Consider the following 19723-nt stretch of genomic DNA (forward strand, 5'->3'; position numbering starts at 1 on the left):
TATTTCGCTGTGAACTTTTCAGAAGTAGGACAGTCAGAATGCAAAGGAGAGATGAAAGAACTCAATGGATGGTGCGAGGAGGAGACCTGATATGTGAACTGGTATGATTCAGGAAAGGAGAACACAGCAGTTTGGAAGGGGCATAGGCACACAGGAAGGGGCAGAGGACAGAAATGATGGAAGTCAGCAAAAGGATATGGAAATAAAAAACAGAAGTATGAAACAATAAAGAGAAAATAACAGATATAGAAGTCAGGGAAAAGAGATCCAACACTTGCATAATTGGAGTCTCTGAGAAAGACAACCAAAACAGTGAACTAAAACAAAAGACACTTAAGAGTGTATAGAATGTCACTGGAGTGAAGGAATACCTGAATATACATACTCTTAAGGTCCACTGTGTGTCAGGAAAAATCAACCCAGATCAGTCAACCCTGAGATGTATCCTGGTATATGTTATTGGACTTTGGAGATAAAGAATTTTTGTGGTAGTCATACATTTTTCTCTTCTTTTCTCTCTTTAAATGACTTTAAATTAAATCATTTAAAGTAGGAAATAAATCAAGGTGGCTTCAGTTTCTCCACAACAGCATTTAATACTCAATGACAGTAAAACACCATGTGTAAAATCATCAAGGAAAGAAAGGGTGGCCCAGGATTTACATTCAGCCAAGCTGCACTTCAGGCACAACAGCTACAGACACCCAAGTGGCATATTCAGAAACTGGGGATATGGGTCTCATGCCCCCATCTTGAGGAAGTTCTAGGGAATGAACTCTGTTGGGAGATAATGGGGAAAGCCAGAACGAAGGGACAGGTTGTGATCATATTTTACCTTTGACCTATACTGAAAATAAATGGCAGGATTAGGGTAACAGGACAGAATATAAATATGTATGGTGAAGTTATGGAAGTGACAAAACTGACAAAACTTAGGCACAGAAGGAGGAGAGATGATGGCATACAGAGTAAGGACATGGATTGTCATGTTGTAGAATAAATAGAGTTGACAGATTGTATTTAAAACTGGCAAATAAAATAACAGGAGCATAAGCAAATTATAAGCAAATAGTACAGAGTAAATACTAAGGAAGACAATACTGCCTGAATCTGAGTGAGGGAGAGGGAGGGGGAGGGGGAGGGAGATAAAATTCCATTATTTTACTACTGCTATAGTAGGGAACTCATAAATACTGCCCCTAAAGACATAGAAGACTTAGAGAATTTCTAGTATATGTAAATCTATAATAATATTAGAATATAAATGCAGCCCATCCTAGATATCAGAAACACACACACACACACACACACACACACACACACACACACTAGACCATGCAGGCAAAGATTTTAAAAAAATTGATGAAATTGGGAAATGTAACATAAACATATTATATGACTACATAAATATAAATATAAACTCAGATCAAACATATCTATCATATCAGTGCATATCATATCAATCATTCATTAATTACAAAATTTAAATCCAATCTCAAGAGATTCATGAAGGTTGAAAATAAAAGATTGTGAAAATGTGTGCCTGGCAAATGCAAATGAAAAAAAAGCAGAAGTCACAGTCTTACTATTAGATGAGAGCAGATTCAGGTCCCCCAAATGAATGAGACAAAGAATTACATTAAATGGTGCCATTCCAAGAGGTGACAGCTACAAAAATACCTATGTGCTAAATAACACAATATCAATATTTACAAAACAGAAGTTACAGGAGACAAAGGAAGAAATAGTAGGTAGGGAGAGATTTATTTTTCTCTCCTCTTGGTTCACGTCAGGTCAAGGGGGCGCAAACATAAGAGGATATAGAGAACTGGCCTAGTCGTTCACCTGATTGAACCCTGTAGCCTGAAAATAGAGACTACGCCTTTGGCACAGTTACAAAGATTGACCACGTAACAGGCCGTGAAGAAAACTTTAATAAAGTTCAAAAGGTGGCATACCACTGACAATGTTTTTGATTATAATGCCACAAAATGAGAACTTATTTTTTTAAGTTTATGTATTTATTTTGAGGGAGTTGAGGGAGAGACAGAGAGAGCAAGCGGGGGAGGGGCAGAGAGAGAGAGAGAGAGAGAGACAGAGAGAGAGAGAGAGAGACAGAGAGAATCCATGCAGGCTCTGTGCTGTCAGTGCAGAGCCCAATGTGGGGTTCAAACTCATGAGCCGTGAGATCATGACCTGAGCCAAAACCAAGAGTTGGACACCTCACTGAGCCACCAAGGTGCCCCAAATGAGAACTTATAATAACAAAATCAAAAGCCCAAAAGTTCTCTTCTATCTAGACAATTAAAACACACACACACACACCTCTGTTTTAACAGTTCTTGGTAGAAGAGAAAATATAAACCCACCCTGGCAGATTATCTAGGAAATGATGATAAAATGCTACCTATTAGAACTTGCTGGTTATAGCTAAAGCAGCATTCAGAGGAAATTTATAGCCTTAAAAGCTTAATTAAAACAAAAGAATGAAAAAAAACATCTAGCTCTTGGATCAAATAATGAAAACTGTAATTATGGCATGCCAAGAAAATGAATATGATAATGTTATAATCAAAACAAATGGGTAAATGCCAAGGCAGTAGTGAGCAGAGGCAATTTCATAGCATTAAGCATTTTCCTTATCAGGACAGAGGGAGCCAAGTAAAGAAAGCTTCAACTGATCAAGTTACAAAGAACAGAAAGAAAAAGAAACACCCTGAGAAGAGTAGGAAGAACAAAATAATAAAAATAAAAGCAGAAATAAGGAACTGGAACAGAGGATATGGTAGAATTGACAAATTAAAGAACTGTCCTTTGAAAGATATAAACTATGTAAATGGGTCAAGAGCACACTCAAAATGACACATGTCAAATATTAACCAAATAACTGGTTGTTATTTTTGAGAATCAAAATGTAAGGTGATAATAATATTTACTTTATATTTACTCATACGGCTAATTTTTAACAATGAATCCGCCTCCACTTGCATCATTAAAGATTTCTTGGAAGGAACAGAACTCGGTCCAGGCCTAAATGAGAAATAATACTCAGCAATATGAGAAAGGAATTTACCTGAAGTGTCTTGTCTATCAGTTTCAGGTATAACCAACTTAGCATGTATGTTAAGGTCTTCTGTTTTGAATATTTGTATATTTATTTTGAGAGCGAGCAGGGGAGGGGCAGAGAGAGAGAAAGGGAGAGCGAGAATCCCAAGCAGGCTCTGCATTCAGCACGGAGTCCTGCACGGGGCTTGATCTCAATGACTGCAAGATCATGACCTGAGCTGAAATCAAGAGTCGGATGCTTAATCGCTTAAGCCACCCAGGCACCCCTGTATATTAAGTTTTTAATAGCATTAACTGTTAGGTACATTTAATCATCTATAATAGGAAACTCTTGCTTCATTTAAACCTAAGCAATTCCGAAACACTAGCATGTAAAAGTTAGTGGGAATTCAAGGGGAATGAAATCGATAAATCAGGGTCACAAATTTAAAGTAGTGTTCAAAAGTCATCGTTGGCCAGGTATCTGGTACCACTGCCATCCGGGCATCCTGGACAGTGAGCATTTGTGGCTTAAAATGCAGACCTGTAAACTTTCTAGAGTTCTGTTGCGATCTTCAGATAACATTCAAGTTAGCTTTTCATTTATTTGTTTGATTTTGTTCTCTTAAAAAAATACACCACCCTATGTACATGATGACTCCTAGATACCTAGAACATTGGATTAAACAGAAAACTGTTCCCTAGTGGTGCTGAACAGAGCCTTCCCCTCTTCCTCCCTTCTCCTGTCACTTCTGTCCCTCACCTTTCTCTATCTTTACTCTCCACTATTTGCATTCTTTAACCTCTGCCTTTGTGCTTTCCTTCCCTGCCCTCTGTTCTTGGCCTCTGACCTTCACCTCTCCTGCCTGCCTTTGCTTCTTGAATTTGCAAATGGCCTTTTCCCTTCATTTTCTTCTCCGTGCCTTCTCATTCTTCTTCACTTGAATACTGTCATGTTTCCTCTTTCTTTGCTGACCCTCTTTTTTCTCTCTTTCCTTTGTCTCCTCCTCTTGTCCCCACATGTGGCAGGTCTATGACACACAACTGGAGAATGTGGAAGCCTTCGAGGGCCTGTCTGACTTTTGTAACACCTTCAAGCTCTACCGGGGCAAGACTCAGGAGGAGACCGAAGACCCATCTGTTATTGGGGAGTTCAAGGTAAGTCCTTGAGGACTTGTCCCAAACTGGGAGGCCTAAGACTGTGAAGTAAGTGAAGGGGGCAGGAGCAGCAATACCGTAGTAACTACAGTAATGACCGTGGTGTTGATGTTGGTGACCGTGTGGGTGACGGAGGTGGTCACAGTGAGGGTGATGCTGTTGATGCTGTTGACACGGTTGATGCTGTTGATGCATCCCTTTAGGGATGGCGGTGGGCTTGGTGGTCCCTGGTGAGACGACTCTGACAGAGATGAGGGTAATTAATGGTCATGATGGTGTTTATGTTGGTGACAGTGATGATGAATGAGTTGGCCCCTCATTCTTTTCAGGGCCTCTTCAAAATCTATCCCCTCCCAGAGGACCCTGCCATTCCCATGCCCCCAAGACAGTTCCACCAGCTGGCTGCCCAGGGGCCTCAGGAGTGCCTGGTCCGCATCTACATCATCCGAGCATTCGGCCTGCAGCCCAAGGACCCCAATGGGAAGGTAACATTCCTGGGACTCTCACCTCTTCCTGAACGGCAGGCTGGGGTACAAATGGACTGTGGAATCTTGAAACAACTCTGTCCTGGGGAGTTCACAGTAAGCTGTGGAAACCAGCCGAGCACACACAGCGCTGAGAGGTGACGGGATGCAGTTCTGTCGAGGGCCAAGTGCTCCAGGAGGTCCGAAAAGGCCAGGCAGCATAAGACTTGGGAATAATGAGGAAGGCTTCACGGAAGGAATAGGATTCTTAAGGATCAATGGGGTTTTGATAGGCTGGGAGGAAGAAGAAAGTAGTATTTTAGCGCGGGCCAAAAAACTCGGCAAGAGTTTGTTAGAAGAATGCTTAGTGTCTGTTCAGCATGAGGCTGAGGCACAGGAGGAGGCCACGTGGAAGGTGTGGCTGGGATTGGAGTCTGTTGGGCTTCAGGTGGTGGGGGTGTGGGGAGGAGAGAAAGGGCTCAGTAACTGTGCAGTGCCTAGCCAGGGTGGAGCCTGAGGCAAAAGGAAAAATCAGTAATACCGATCCTGTCTTTATTTAAAATTTAGTGTTTTGTTTATCAGGGCCTGTTGGCATTGATTTTAGCTTTTTGAATATTGCATCAAAATGTGTTTATCTTGATTACTGAGTGTTTTTGGCACTCACTCAAATGTTGCGTCTGAGGCAAGTATCTCATCCCCTCGCTCTGCTCCTGGCCCTGAGGGCGGTCAGGAAGGAGTCTGGAGCTCTGAGGAGGTGGTGGGGGAGGGGTAGAGAAAACTTGGGAAGAGAGAAAGAGGAAAGAAGTGGAGCAGGCAGGGATGATTGGAGTTCAGAGGTGCTCTCTCATCCCCTTAGATGGGTGCAGGCCTAGCATATGTCCTTGAGGCTGTGGGTGGAGGTCTGGTGTCCTATTCCTGGAGCCCTGCCTTTCAAGGTGAGAAGTCACAGCTGCCCTTGCCCTACTGGGAAGTCAAAGCACAGACGGATTAGAGCCATCTCCAGCCCAGGCACCACCAGCGGCCTCCAAGATGTGACTGTGGCCAGTGTTCAGTTCATACACTTCAAGCTTTCTTTATGCCACCTCTGACCCTGGGCATTCTGTGGCCGCAGCTGCTCCCGGGAGCTAGTGTTTGCAGGAGGCATGGGGAAGGCCAGGCTGGCTGGGCTGGGCTGATAAAGTCTGGCCATCTCTTTCCCTTCGATCTGTTGAAGCAGAGGTCACAGAGAGGACCCCAGCTAGCTCAGTCACATGTGTAATACCAGCCGTTGTGTTTCTGAGGATATGAGCCTTGCCCTCACCCACCGTCTCCCAATGGGGCAGTGGTTTGGGAGTGTGGAGGACTCAGGTACCCCATTGCCACTGCCAGTCCGTGACTGGAAGTCCATGTCAGGGCCAACCGGTGTGGCGGTGCGCAGGACGGGGCCCTTGGCCTGGCATGATGGCAGGATGGCAGCTTCTTGATGGCTGGCCTCCTAACCCCATCGGGAGGCAGAGGACTGAAGAAGCCTTAGAGATGTGCTGGGAAAGTGAATTCACTGAAGTCTTTCTGTCTCTTCCTTCAGTGTGATCCTTACATCAAGATCTCCATAGGGAAGAAATCAGTGAGTGACCAGGATAACTACATTCCTTGTACTCTGGAGCCTGTGTTTGGAAAGTAAGTTGGGGGCAGCTTGGGTGCTGGGGTGGAGGTACCAATCTGGATAACGCCACCACCTCTGCCCCGCCACCCCTTCTCCCTGCCCCCCTTCCCGCCTCCCCCCTCCCCGCCTCCCCCCTCCGCCTCAGCGTGGAGATGTGGCCGCCTCTGGGAAGTCCCCAGGTCCCGCAGCAAAGCTGTGCTCTGATGATCTTGCGTGTCTATAGGGATGTAACCTCAGCTAGCTTTTCACTATGTGCTGAAGACACGAGTCCTGGCAGAAGCTCCTAGTTGATCACATAAACAGTTACCTCAAAGATCAGAAATCTGAATGGAAACTCAGAGCGCACTGGCTAATTATTCTTTTTCTTAGATTAGTTTTTACTTTCGAGTAAGTTTAGATTTACAGAAAAGTTGCAAAGATAGTACAATTTTTGCATACCCTTTATACTCAATTTCCCTCACCATTATCATCTTAACCTAACCCTGCCTTATTTGTCAAAACTTTAAAATAAATCGATAGTGGTGCATTCCTGTTTACTAAACTCTAGACTTTATTAAGATTTGGCCAGTTTTCCCATAATGTCTTTTTATTGTTCTAGGATCTAATCCAGGATCCCATGTTGCATTTACTAATTATTCTCTTCTCTGTTGCATGTTCGTCTCTAGCGGATAGATAGAGCAAGGTAGTAAAATGCTTCTTGAAATCTAAGAACAGGGAAAGGAAGGATGCGCGCCCACTGCGTGGGAGTAGCTCCCAGGCATCCTGAATTTCTTGCTGTTTGGATGTGAGCTTGTTTAGGCTGGAGAAAGAGTTACAGAGGGAAGTTGGTGGCTAGTTCTCTGGCATTGGTAGGAGAAGATGTGTTGTTTTGATGTTGTCAAATGACGCATTGAATTCATAAACCCGTATCTATAGATTTAGCTATGGTCACTGAGCTCTGCAGCGAGGGCCTAGTCAGCCTGGAGAATTGCTGGTTTTGAAGGTGAATCGGTCCTGCCAGTCATGAGCCAGCAGCAAGCTGGACTGGGAGGGAGGGGCCACAGGGAAGGAGGTGGGAGGAGCTCTATTTGGTGAGGTCCAGTGGCCTGCGTGAACCACAGGCTAATGGTGACCAGGCAGAAGATCTGGCCGGTTCCACAAGTGGGGCGGGGGTGAGTGTCAGGGCCCAGGGCGAGGTGGGAGAGTGAGTGCAGAAACTCTTTGTATAACTCACGTGTTGAACAAGCACAACTCACGGAATTGAATGAAAACACAACTTTGTTTTTGTCTGCCAATATCCTGTAAACATTTATTCATGGGGGTTACCTTCCTCATTTCCTGAGCGGAAACGGGGCAGGCAGGTGACTTTCCTGCTTACTTGTTCACAGTCGCTTTGTCCTAAACCCACAGTGTGAAGGTGGTAACCAGAATGCCCCTCCATGTGCCATCAGGAACCTGACTGGCTTTAGGGTAGTTGTCCCCTCTCCCAGCTGGGTATAGCTGTACTACTTTGGGTACAGATGCATGCAGCATGTAGGTGTGTGTGTGAAGGGAAGGAGGGGGCTTTGCCTCTCGCCCTGTCCTGTCTAACGTCTCCTGCCAATCCCAGACTAGCTGCCGAGGTTCTGGTTCGTGCAGGGCCAGGATTAGGGGAGCCCCTGTGAGAGGAGAGCCCCATGTGCTCATTGCCCCTGTTTTCTGGGCACTCTCTGGGTGGCAGATGTTAAAGCTGATTTATTTTCTTGTGAGTGCTTTCCAGAAGTCTCTGAGCCCACCCACTGAAGCTCCCACGATGTGGCAGATGCTATGTCCTTTTACTGGTGGCCCTTTTCAGATGGGCCTGGAGTCTCACTGCTGGAGCTCCAGGTCCCGTGGGGTAGGATTTAGGGTGGCTCCGTTTGGGCATCATGGTGGCCCAGCCAGGATGGGGGCAGTGTATAGCCTCGCTCTCCTCCTCCTCTCAGCTGCCAGCTGCTTTTCTTCCTTGAGTGGGAGTCGGGTGCCAGGCTTCTGCCTCCTGCCTGCAGGGAACTATTTCAGGGGGAAAGGGGCTTTACATCTATATTTGACCAGGATGGGGGATGGGGATCTCAGAGCACAGCAGGAACTCTCTCCCAAGAAGTCTCTTCACAGATCCTCCTTCTTCCCACCCTGCAAGCAGGTGTGAAGCCCTAAGTGTCCCCAAAGTGGATTCTGGGCCATCCTTTTGGTAAATTCCAGAGCACTGGCACTTTTACATCTCTTGCTTCCGGTTGTCCTGGTAGAAGCTTCAGTTTTAACTTTCTGTTCCAATTCATTGGTTCATTTTGTGGTTTATCAGGCAGGTACATACCATATGCTCAGCGCAGATGATTTGGGAGCATCTGATACACGTGTGCATGTGCATACACACACACACACACTCTCTCTCTCTCTCTCTCTCTCTCTCTCTCTCCCTGAAAAGCCCAGCATCAGTAGAGCATTGGGGGTAATAATTTAAGATATATAGGAGACCCAGGAGGGTAGACCCCAGGACCACTCTTGGGAGGGGAGGAAGGGGCCAAGGAAGGCTTTCAAGCCCCTGCTCTTGTCCTGCTCTCCCTCCCTTGAGTACCCGCTGTGTCCAACAATATCAGGGAGCCTACAGCATTCTGACATCTGTCCTGGGCTCCCTGCAGGATGTTCGAGCTGACCTGCACTCTGCCTCTGGAGAAGGACCTGAAGATCACTCTCTATGACTATGACCTCCTCTCCAAAGATGAAAAGATTGGGGAGACAGTCATCGACCTGGAGAATAGGCTGCTGTCCAAGTTTGGAGCTCGCTGTGGACTCCCACAGACCTACTGTGTGTAGGTGTACGGGGGCTGGTTGCTTCTCTGCCAACAGTCCTGCCCCCCAAATGTGGAGCACTTACTGTGTGCCAGCCCTGTACTTAGCACTTTATAGGCGTTCTCTTGCTCAATCCAATTAGGGTCTTATCTCTATTGTACAGATAAGGAAACTGAGGCCCAGAAATATTATGGCTTGCAAATGGTGGGGTTAGGATTTGAACCTGTTTGTCCGACTCTAAGAATCTGGCTCTTCATCATATTGTTGTAATCCACTTCTCCTTAAGACACTACTGAGCCTTGTAGAGGGAAGAATCAAGAAGGGAAAGGCAGGAGCTCATGGGTGGCTTAGTCAGTTAAACGTCTGGTTTTGGCTCAGGTTGTGATCTCACAGTTCATGGGTTCAAGCCCTGCATCAGGCTGTGTGCTGAAAGCTCAGAGCCTGGAGCCTGCTTTGAATTCTGTTTCTCCCTCTCTCTCTCTGCCCCCCTCTCCCCCACTCATGTTGTGTCTCTCTCAAAAATAAATAAACATGAGAAAAACTAAAAAAAAAAGAAGAAGAGAAAGGTGAAGGGAGACAGACAGTGGGACACATGGGTGCCAGTTGAGCTTGAGGGGGTTAATGTCAGGTGAACTCATGTATGGACAGCCCCTGTCCCCTTCTTGCCAATTTGGGTCTCATTGGGGTCTGATTCTCTAAATCTGGAAATGAGAAACATTTAGATTCCAACTCAGTATTTATTTTTTAAAGCTTATTTAATTATTTTGAGAGAGAGAGCGAAGGGGAAGAGCAGAGAGAGAGAGAGAGAGAGAGAGAATCCCAAGCAGGCTCTGTGCTGTCAGTGTGGAGCCTGACATGGGGCTCAAACCCAAAAACCGTGAAATCATGCCTTGGCTGAAACCAAGAGTTGGATGCTTACCCGACTGAGCCACCCACGCGCCGCCCCCCCGCCCCCAACTCAGTAAGTATTTAAGCAAGTCCCGTCGTCTCTGGACCTCGGTTTCTCTGTGTGTAAAGTGGGCGCCCCAGACACAGTGAGTGAGGGCGCCCATGTCAAAGTGAAGGGTGGGTGATGCTGTGCATGTGGTACGCAGGGTAGTGCACATCACTCTGCCCTTGGCGGTGCCCTGGAGTGTCTCTTCTTTGCCTTGTGTTTGGGCCTCAGCTCTGGACCCAACCAGTGGAGGGACCAGCTCCGCCCCTCCCAGCTCCTCCACCTCTTCTGCCAGCAGCGCAGAGTCAAGGCTCCTGTGTACCACACAGACCGCGTGATGTTTCAGGATAAAGAATACGCCATTGAGGAAATAGGTGAGCTGCCACGTGACCCCAGAACCACAGTGGGCTCTCCCTCTACGTCAGGATCAGGGCGGGGCCAGGGGCCAGGTCGTGGTTAGGATTCGTTTGCTTCTGGCTCTGGCTTCTCAGACTGTAATTGGAGTTTGGGGTGCAGACTACTTCTGCGAAACAGTTTTCTACGTGAATTGCACTAGGTTGCCAGCTTGGCCTTCGTGGTATCTTCTGAGCCCCGCCCCACCCATCCCTCCTTCCATCCCCAACACTCATAGCAGGCAAAGGGCGGCCAGAGAGCCTGAAGCCTCCACCCTCGCCCCTGGATCTGCCCGGTGCTCACACCTGAGAACTCCACCGCATGCTCCCTGTGTGTTTGGGATGTCCACAGGCCTACGCTGCCCACCAGGAGCAGCTCAGACTCCCCGGAGGTGTTTACAGGCCCAGGGGGCCCCTCACTTCCTGCTGGTTTCAGGGACATTTGATGTCAGAGCTGGTGCTGAGGTTATAAAAGGGGAAAGGCGGCTTTGATTCCTTCATCCCCAACCCCCTCCTCCTTCTCGTTCTGTTTTTCTGACTCTTTTAGGTCGTGGCTGAGCCAGCTCCTCTCCATTAGCCCTTAACCCAACCCCCATTCTCCTTTCCCATAGAATGTGCATCTGTTTTCGGGGTGGTCTCATTTCCTTCTGCTAGTCTGTGAGCAACTTTAGCACAGGGACCAGGGCTCATGGTCATAAACTCATAAGAAAGGAAAGCCAGAAAGCTCTTGATGGTGTGGTCGGACATCTGCCTATTTTTGCAGATGAGGCCACTGAGCCCAAGAATGGTTAACGACCTGCCCAAAGTCACCCAGACGGTTAGGGGCAGAACCGGATTCCTGGCCCAGTGTTCCTTCTGCAGTGCTGTGCCGCTTCCTTTGTGGCATCTATTGAAGTGGGCAGAGCAGGCTTGATAGGTGTGTGTGCGTGTGTGTGTGTGTGTGTGTGTGTGTTTGGTGTGTGCATGAGAATCTGTGCTGGTGAACATGGGCACACCATGGTGCACACACCTGTGTGTGTACATGTGTGTTTGGACAAATGTGGATCCACCTACCTCCAGTCAAAACTTCTGTCGTGGGGGCTCCAAGTTCATGTTGCTGGCTGGTTGGCCAGGCTTGTCTGGGTCAGAACCACCCCTGTGTCCTCATCTCATCCACAGGACCAGCGCTCAACCCACTCCCTGGCAGGGAGGAGCTGTACCTGGGAAGCACGAGGGGATAGGGAAGGGTGTTCACATCCAGTCATGCACCTTCCTAAATGAGGGTGTCATCTCAGCTGTCCTGCTGACCAGCTGTGTAACTGCTCTGTGTTTCATTTCTGTCATCTGTAAAATGCGCCTAATAGCATTTACCTTATAGGGTTATTGTAAGGATAGAACTCGATATCTATGAAGAACAGTGCCTGATTCCTGTTCTAGTTCACTATTACTGCAATTATTTTAGCTACTGCTGGTAATAGAACAGATTGTGTGAACTAGAGAATGGTAGTACTAAAAGGACTTAGGTGCCCAATCTGGGAGTATAGGTTGCTGAGGCTCAGAATTTGGAGCAGTCGGGGACGGCTTCCTGGAAGGGGTGAGCTTTGGTGGGCAGGGAGGGTTTGTATTGGTGGAAAAGAGGAAGAGCTTTACAGAAGAAGCTTGGTAGAAATGATGGCAATGAGGAATCTGGATTTTAAGCCTGGAGCCAGTGGACAGCAAGGCTTCCCTTACAGAGAGTGAGACCTGTGGATCAGAAGTATGTCTTGGCTGGAGGGGAGGGGGAAGGGGATGGTCAGGGGCTTCCCGAGGCCTCCAGGCAGCCCCACCATCCCTTGCTCACTCAGCTCCGGCAACTTTTTTGTCTTCTCTCTGGAGCAGAGGCTGGCAAGGTCCCGAACCCACACCTGGGCCCAGTGGAAGAGCGTCTGGCCTTGTATGTCCTCCAGCAGCAGGGCCTGGTCCCTGAGCATGTGGAGTCCCGGCCCCTCTACAGCCCCCTACAGCCAGACATTGAGCAGGTAGGACAGTGAACCTTGGTCCCCTGAGCCTTGCCCCCCAGCCAGCCCTGCCCCAAGGACAGCATGGATATGCCAGAGGCACCAGTGGGGAGCTCAAGATTTGGCCAGTTCCTCCTTGACATGTTTTTCCACAGTCTGGGTGGTGACTGCTGTTAGCCCATGAGGGGAGCTCTTAGACCTGCCCCCGCCTGCCCCCAGATATCTACAGCCCTCAGGACCTGGGGAAGAACCCGAGTCACCTCCTCTATCCCCATGGATAGACCTCTGACTTCCCATGAGGCATTCAAAAGCCTCGCTGTTTCAGCCTGGCCCCAGGATGTGCTCCCCTACCATTGGTCAGTGACATCCAGGTGGCTGGCCTTGGGTTGGGCCGCAGTGGGGAATTCAGACAGGGATACTGGCACCCTATGACAGAATGGCAGAGCTGTCACTGAGAGCAGTCACCAGGAGGGCCAAGGGCATCCTCCGTGCAGAGGGAGGGTGAGCAGAGGGGCAGCAGGCCCAGGGCTGAGACTGGGAGGCTTCCCGGAGGAAGTGAGGTCGGGGCTAGGTTTTGGAGGAGGAGGAGGAGAGAAAAGATTATGGGCAGAGACAAGCCAAGGTAGCAATGAAGGTGCCTTCGTACACATGCAGGGGACATCATCTCTGCTGTTTGGAACTGAGCTCTCTTCCTTGGTACGGGGCTGCCGACACCCCAGAATGGCACAGCAGGTGTTGAAATGTGAGCTTTCATTCTCTAGCTATGTACCCTGGAGAAGTTACTTCAATCCTTCTCTTTCTCTATGAGATGGGGACAGAAGTAATACCCAGCTTGCAGAGAGGACAGGAGCCAAGGGGTGGCAGGTAGCGTGGTTTCCTGTAGCGGAAATCCTCTGAACCCCCTAGGACTAAACTGTGATCTCTGACCCTCCATGACTTCGTGTGTGTCATTCTCTCAGCTGGAAATGCCCCTCACCCCTTTTCCGTCTGGCATGCTGAGACTCAACTCAAACATCATCGTCTCTGAGAAGCCTGCCCTGACCCCCAATCCCCAAGGCGCAGGTCCACGTCATCAGCCTGTGCGGCAGGGGGCTCACTGCTGCAGTCGGCCTTGTAGTCCCATGTAGGGCACCTCCTCTTTGGGGTTCTGGTGAGCCTCTCCGTGGCAGGGCCTGGATGTTCTCTGTTCTGTGCCCTGCCTATCTGGCACAGAGCAGGTGGTTGGTAGGTTTGGTGGAGTGAAAAAGGTGGGGAGAGAACAGAGTTATGTCTCCGTAGGGGAAGCTGCAGATGTGGATCGACCTATTTCCAAAGGCCCTGGGGAGGCCTGGACCTCCCTTCAACATCACCCCACGGAGAGCCAGAAGGTGACTTACCCCAGCCATCGGCTTGGAGCTGAGCAGAGTGGCAGAATGGTTGCAGCCAGCTGTGGGTGGGACCTGGAGGTCACCCTTAGGCCGGGTGGGGGGCCACTTGGGCCACGGGGTACCGCTCTTGTGTGTGTTTGGCCAAGTGCCCAGGTGGAGGCAAGCATCGGGGTCTTGTTGGGTGAGCTGGCTTCTTGGCTTCTCAGTCAAGGACTGCACACCCTTTGGTGGGAACCCCGTGTGGACTTGAGCCATTCTTCTCCACAGGTTTTTCCTGCGCTGTATTATCTGGAACACAAAGGACGTGATCCTGGATGACCTCAGCATCACGGGGGAGAAGATGAGCGATATTTACGTGAAAGGGTGGGGAGTCATGCCCCTTCCTGCCTGTCCCTGGCCCCATGGTGCTACCCTGCTCCCTCTGGGGTGGTGGAAAGAGGGTGGTCTCTGCCCTTGCAGAATTGTTTTCCTACCATATTTCTTCTTTTGCAAAAATCTCTGTGTTGAACGTATAAAGTTTGAGGATGTCCCTCAAGAGAGAAGTTGGAAGGCCTTAAAATTTATGGCACATTTGGTACTTCATGGAGATTTCTTGGGAATTATTTCTGCTTTATCCTTTACCAAGTTCATTTACCTTCTTAACTGCCTAAGTTGAGGATGCAGAGTGTGGTGGAAGCCTTAATTAGAAATGTTCTCTAAAACATTGTCTAGTTGGATGGTTGGCTTTGAAGAACACAAGCAAAAGACGGATGTGCATTATCGCTCCCTGGGAGGTGAAGGCAACTTTAACTGGAGGTTCATTTTCCCCTTTGACTACCTGCCAGCTGAGCAAGTCTGCACTGTCTCTAAGAAGGTGAGCATCCTTCCCATCCGCCGTGGTGCTAGTCCCAGGGCTTTCTGTGATCGGTGTGACTGCCCTGCCATCATCACCCCTCACCACTGCCCCCAGTGTTGGAATCCCCCTGGCCATCACCACGTGATGACTACCGCCATAGCCCCGTCGCTCGTCGCCCCACCCCCACTTCTTCCACCTCTACCGCCGTTGCCCTCATTAGCATTGCTACCACCCCACAACCATGCCCACACCAGTGCCACAACCATCCTATGTAGGTCAGTCCAGATCCCGAAACTACTGTCTTCCTCCCTACCCCAGACAAACCAAGCAGTGAAGGGTCACAAGTCAGAATGGGAAGAACACTTGTAGGAAAGCCCAGCATGGCTAGTGAAGGGGCGGTGGGGCAGACCCCAGGGGGAGAGCTTCCCTGGAGCCTCGCCTATGGATTGGGTTCTCCATAGGACTGGGGATTGCTTAGATAAGTCCTTCCTGCTGCCTTGTTCCCCACCTTTCTGTGTCTGGTGCCTGTGATCACTGTCCAACCTGGAAAGTTACTGGGAGCAGCTGTGGTCTTCTAGGCCGGAAGCCGTTGCCCTCCTCCCTGACCTCACTGCAGGCTGAAGGCACCTGGCGGACCTGGTGCATCAGCCAGAGGGCAGAGGTGGGTTCTGGGACCTCAAGTTCTGTGTCTCAGCACCTCTCCATTTAGGTCTTATCTGGGCAACAAATTCATTTTTCCTAAAGTAGGCAGATCCCGAGGCACACAGCCTCTTTTCTGGTGGCACTGCACTTGCCCTTGGGGAGCGTCCACAGAGCACGGGCTGAGTGGAGGCAGGGGGCACCCCTGTTGGGGCTTCTGACCACCTGCATCCCACCTAGAACCAATCCATCTTGAGGTGTTCTCTATTCAACTAAATGAATGCCGCTTTGGTGTTGAGGTTCCACTGGTCCGATTTCCTTCCTGAGGTGGCTTAAGGCTTCAAGCCACAAAGCTTCTGTGATGCCAATTTCTCTCCTGAATGCTTGAGTGACTTAAAGGAGGGAAATACAGAATGTACTTCTTACGTGCTGCTTAGGTCTTTTTAGCTCTGTTCATTTCAACCTTTCCGCATGACCCCTTCCTAGCCTGACTCACAGGATCATCTGCATTTTAGAGAAACCAAAACGGTCCACGGAACATTCTGAAACCATCGCAGAAAAGCAAAGGGGGTTAAACAAGGTTAAATGAATGCTTTCACCCAGGGATTGCTGCATAGTGCCTGCCAGCAGGCAGAATTTAGCAACAGCCTTGGGTTCTGTGCCGTCAAGGAAAGCCTAGCCTGTTTGTAGGTTTAATCTCGTTTGCCTTTGCTCAGTGTGTTTGTCTAGCACAAGTTGTTTCCATAACAAAGCAAATGCTGCATTTGTTGGGGAAGAGCTCCAAATCAAACACACGCTGCCTCTCTTTGCTGTGGGCAGAGGGAGAGTGGGGGCCAGGAAAGGGGAAGGGAGGGCTCAGGCATCCTGCATGCCATCTCCAGTGCTCAGCATGGCATACAAGGGGTCAGGTGTGGATGGGAAACTGAGGCTGAGAGATGCAGAGTGGCCTGTTTAAATGGGAGGTGGGACCACCCCCTTCATTGTGACAGGTGGAGATATGGGCAAGGAGTCACAGGAAGCAGAGGTTCTATTTTTGCTACAAAGTAGGAGGAGAGATAATCTCCTGGCACTGAGGCAGGTGACATGAGACAGGTGAAAAAGCCTTGAAGTAGCCATTGTGCCGAGAGAGGGAGGGAGCAGAGAGAGAGAGAGGGAGAGAGGGAGAGACAGGGAGAGGGAGATGGAGAGAGAGCTCATTGTGATGCTGAGATAGTTACCTGGAAGTTCTGAGGGCCCAGCTGGGGTTGCTGGTTACGAACCTGAGGTGGTTCCATTCTGGCAATGATGGAGTTTCATCTCGGTATTACAGGCACTGGCGAGGAAGAAGAAGAGAATTGGGCTGACCCACCATGGCACAACCCATAGGCTTGGGCTAGCCCTGGAAGAACGAGAAGGCCACCAGGGCTGCTGGGGTAGAGAGAAGGAAGAGGGGTCAGGGAGTCCAGGAGAGGCCCCCAGGGTGGCAAGAGGAATGGAATTCTGGGGGGTACCATACTCCAAGAGAGGGTAGCTGGAGGTAGGGGTGGAGGAGGTCAGAAGAGGAGGTTGAGAAACAGACTCCAGGGGGCTCTGAAGTCAACCAGGAGAGTGAGGGAGGAACTGGCTTGACCCAGGAAGAGCTAGCTGGTCCCTTTGTGGGAGAAGGGGCCCAGGAGGCAGGTGGAGCTGTGCCCATATCAAGGCACCAATGAGCTGGCCTGGGCCGAAGGACTGAGTCTGGGGGTGGGACGGTGTGGAGGTACTGCACAGCCTCTGGGCTCCCCAGTTCTGCTGCAGAGCCAGCCCTCTGCCGAGGGGTTCGGGGCCTCTGGCTGGCAGGCCCTCCGGGGACCCCATTAACCAGACGAGACTGTCGTAAAGCACAAGGTCTCCTTTCATCCGGCTGCTTTGAACCACCGCTGGTTGCCCCGGCCTGGCTCCCCACCTGGAGCCCAGCACACCCACTGGGGCCTGCCTGCGCGTCAGGCACCCACCCTGCAAATAAACAGCTAGTAAAAGGGCCCAGACCGGGAGCGTAATGAGCGCCTGGGACCTGGGGGGCCATTCCCCAGGCTGGAGCCCCAGCCCAGCTGCTCCCACCAGGGGCCGTTTGAACCTCTGGCTCATTACTGAGCCCATAAACCAGGCCGGCCGGAGGAATGGAGGATGCTGGCGGCCTGTGCAGGCGGGCCTGCGGAGCTGGCCATAAAAGCCCCGCCAGAGAAGGGAGGCACCTGCAGGAGGGCTGGGGCCCGGAAGAGGGGAGGCACCAGACAGGGGCCAGCTGGGGGCCTGAGCCCCTCGCCAAATCAGGCAGCAGTCCAAGCTGCAGTCGTGTGCTTTGCAAGGTGACCATTCCTCACAGGGCATGGATTTTGGTTCAGGAGCCCCATGGGTCTACGTGACCTGGGGTGGCCACACAGCAGGCAGAGCCCTGGCTGGTGCAAGCCTGTGTGTACAGGGCACCCGGGGGCAGGCAAAGCCTCTGTATCAGCAAGTGCTCCCCGACTCCCCATAGTCTGTCCCCCAGGACTCTGTCCAGGCCCCTACTGTGACCCGGCACTCAGGATGTCTGAAGATCCTATGTCCATTGCCTGTAGGATCGTCACAATGTTTCCTGTCCTTGCCACTCACTCAGCAGAAGCTCCAGCAAGAGGACAGAGGACAAGCGGGAGCAGGAAAGCCCCAGTGACAGTCCTTTGGGTTAAGCGTGGCTGGATTCAGGGGTGAACCCAAGCCTCAGCATGCCTGTCCTTACCCCTCAGCTGCTCTGCAAGGCCTCTGTGGGACGAAACCCAGGATAACACTGGTCCAGGCTGAGTGGTCTGAGGGAGGTGGAGTAGGAAGAGCAGGAAGGTGGTGAACTTGCCAGCACCTGGGGCTTTTGATTTGCTCCAGGGCAAGCTCTTGGAGGTAAAGATGGGGTGGGTGGCCATGCTGAGGGAGGAGCTGGGGTTACCGTCCCCTGGTGTCAGCTCCTTCCACCAGTGTGTCAGGGGGATCCTTCTGGTGACAGCAAGGGTTGGGTGGGGGGCCCCAGGTTCCCAGCCAGCCAACCCTGTCCCTAAGAGCACATGGGCAAAGCAGGATTTAGAGGCGAGAGCAGGACTGGAACCTGACTGCCTGGGTTTGAATCCCAGCTCAATGCTTAGCGGTGTGACTCAGGCAAGCTACTTGCTCTGGTTTTGACAGCTATAAGGCCAGCAGCATGTCCCATATAGCTCGTTGGAAGGATAAATGAGCTCATAGTGGTAAAAGGCTGGCACATAGGAAGTGCAGATTAATATTATTATTATTAGCTGTCAGACCTTGGGCAAATTCTTAACTTCTCCAAGTCTGCGCTTCATCATCTGTAAAATGGGAGCAAAGCCTCTGCCCGTGGACTTGGGAGACTTAAAGGAGCCACCTCATGTGAAGTCAGCCTGCATGGGTCCTTCCTGTGTCCTTGAATACTGTCGGCTGGGATCTTAGCAATCTTCCCACCAAGACCTGGTTCTGGCAAATCCCTAAGAGATGTCCCATTCACTGCCTCCTCCAGGAAGCCTTCCAGGCTGGAAGGGACCACTGTTTCTCTCTAATCTTGCTTCCCTGCTTCCTCCTCTGGGCCAGGATGCTTTCTGGAGGCTGGACAAGACTGAGAGCAAAATCCCAGCACGAGTCATATTTCAGATCTGGGACAATGACAAGTTCTCCTTTGACGACTTTCTAGGTGAGCACTGTCTCTGGTCAGCACCATCCTGCACATTGGGAGTTGACCCAGAACCCCCATTGTGTGTGTGTGTGTGTGTGTGTGTGTGTGTGTGTGTTTGTGCTTGCCACTCTTGGGAGGCTGGCAGGAGTGGTCTTACTTCCTGTCCTCAGGTTGCTCAGGGTCACTGCTCCCTGGTGCTGAGTAAAGTCTGCGACACAGAGCAGTGCCTGAATGGTCAGAACTGCCTGTCCGCAGAGGTGGCTTTGAACTCTGGGCTACGTTGGATGGTATGAGTCAGGTAGGTAAGGAAGAGAGGAAAAGCACAGGTTTGAAGGCAGCGCAAGCATGAGCTGGCTGTCGCTGGCTGTCTGGCCTCACACTTGACAGGATGCCCCCACCTCAACCCCTGTCTAGACTGGGCAGACTGGGCCCAAGTAGTGGGGGGCTCAAGTCAGTCTTCACCCTTGTGCCTGAGTGATGAGTGAATGAGCCACCGCGGCTCCATCCTCCAAGCCCCCAGGCAGGATTCCGGTGGGGGAGAAGAGTGCAGAAACCTGAGCTGGGCTGAAGGATGTGGTAAAGACAGGGTGAGATGTGGGGTGAGGAGGATGGCTGTACCGGGCCAGCAGGTGGGACTGTGAGTAACAGCCCTGTCACAACCGTAAGAGTTACCCGGAAAGTGTGGTCTGGCCATACAATTGGATATTATTCAGCCATAGAAAGAAATGAAATACGGATCTATGCTATAACACGGATGAACCCTGAAAACATGCTAAGCAAAGGAAGCCAGTCACAAAAGGACTAATATTGTATG

General features: G+C 50.3%; 1 protein-coding gene across 7 annotated transcripts in view; it reads left to right on the plus strand.

Moving 5' to 3' along the window:
- Positions 1-19723, plus strand: part of DYSF (dysferlin) — a 224646-nt gene that overhangs the window by 193647 nt on the left and 11276 nt on the right. For all 7 annotated transcript variants that reach the window (XM_042932648.1, XM_042932652.1, XM_042932650.1 and 4 more), the window contains 10 exons: positions 4075-4203; positions 4533-4688; positions 6232-6323; positions 8946-9116; positions 10262-10404; positions 12280-12419; positions 13677-13765; positions 14033-14128; positions 14477-14618; positions 18828-18927. In XM_042932648.1, coding sequence (XP_042788582.1) covers positions 4075-4203; positions 4533-4688; positions 6232-6323; positions 8946-9116; positions 10262-10404; positions 12280-12419; positions 13677-13765; positions 14033-14128; positions 14477-14618; positions 18828-18927 — 1258 coding nt within the window. The remainder of the gene's footprint in view (positions 1-4074; positions 4204-4532; positions 4689-6231; positions 6324-8945; positions 9117-10261; positions 10405-12279; positions 12420-13676; positions 13766-14032; positions 14129-14476; positions 14619-18827; positions 18928-19723) is intronic.

The sequence above is a fragment of the Panthera leo genome, chromosome A3 (genome assembly GCF_018350215.1).
Source record: "Panthera leo isolate Ple1 chromosome A3, P.leo_Ple1_pat1.1, whole genome shotgun sequence".
NCBI lineage: Eukaryota > Metazoa > Chordata > Mammalia > Carnivora > Felidae > Panthera > Panthera leo.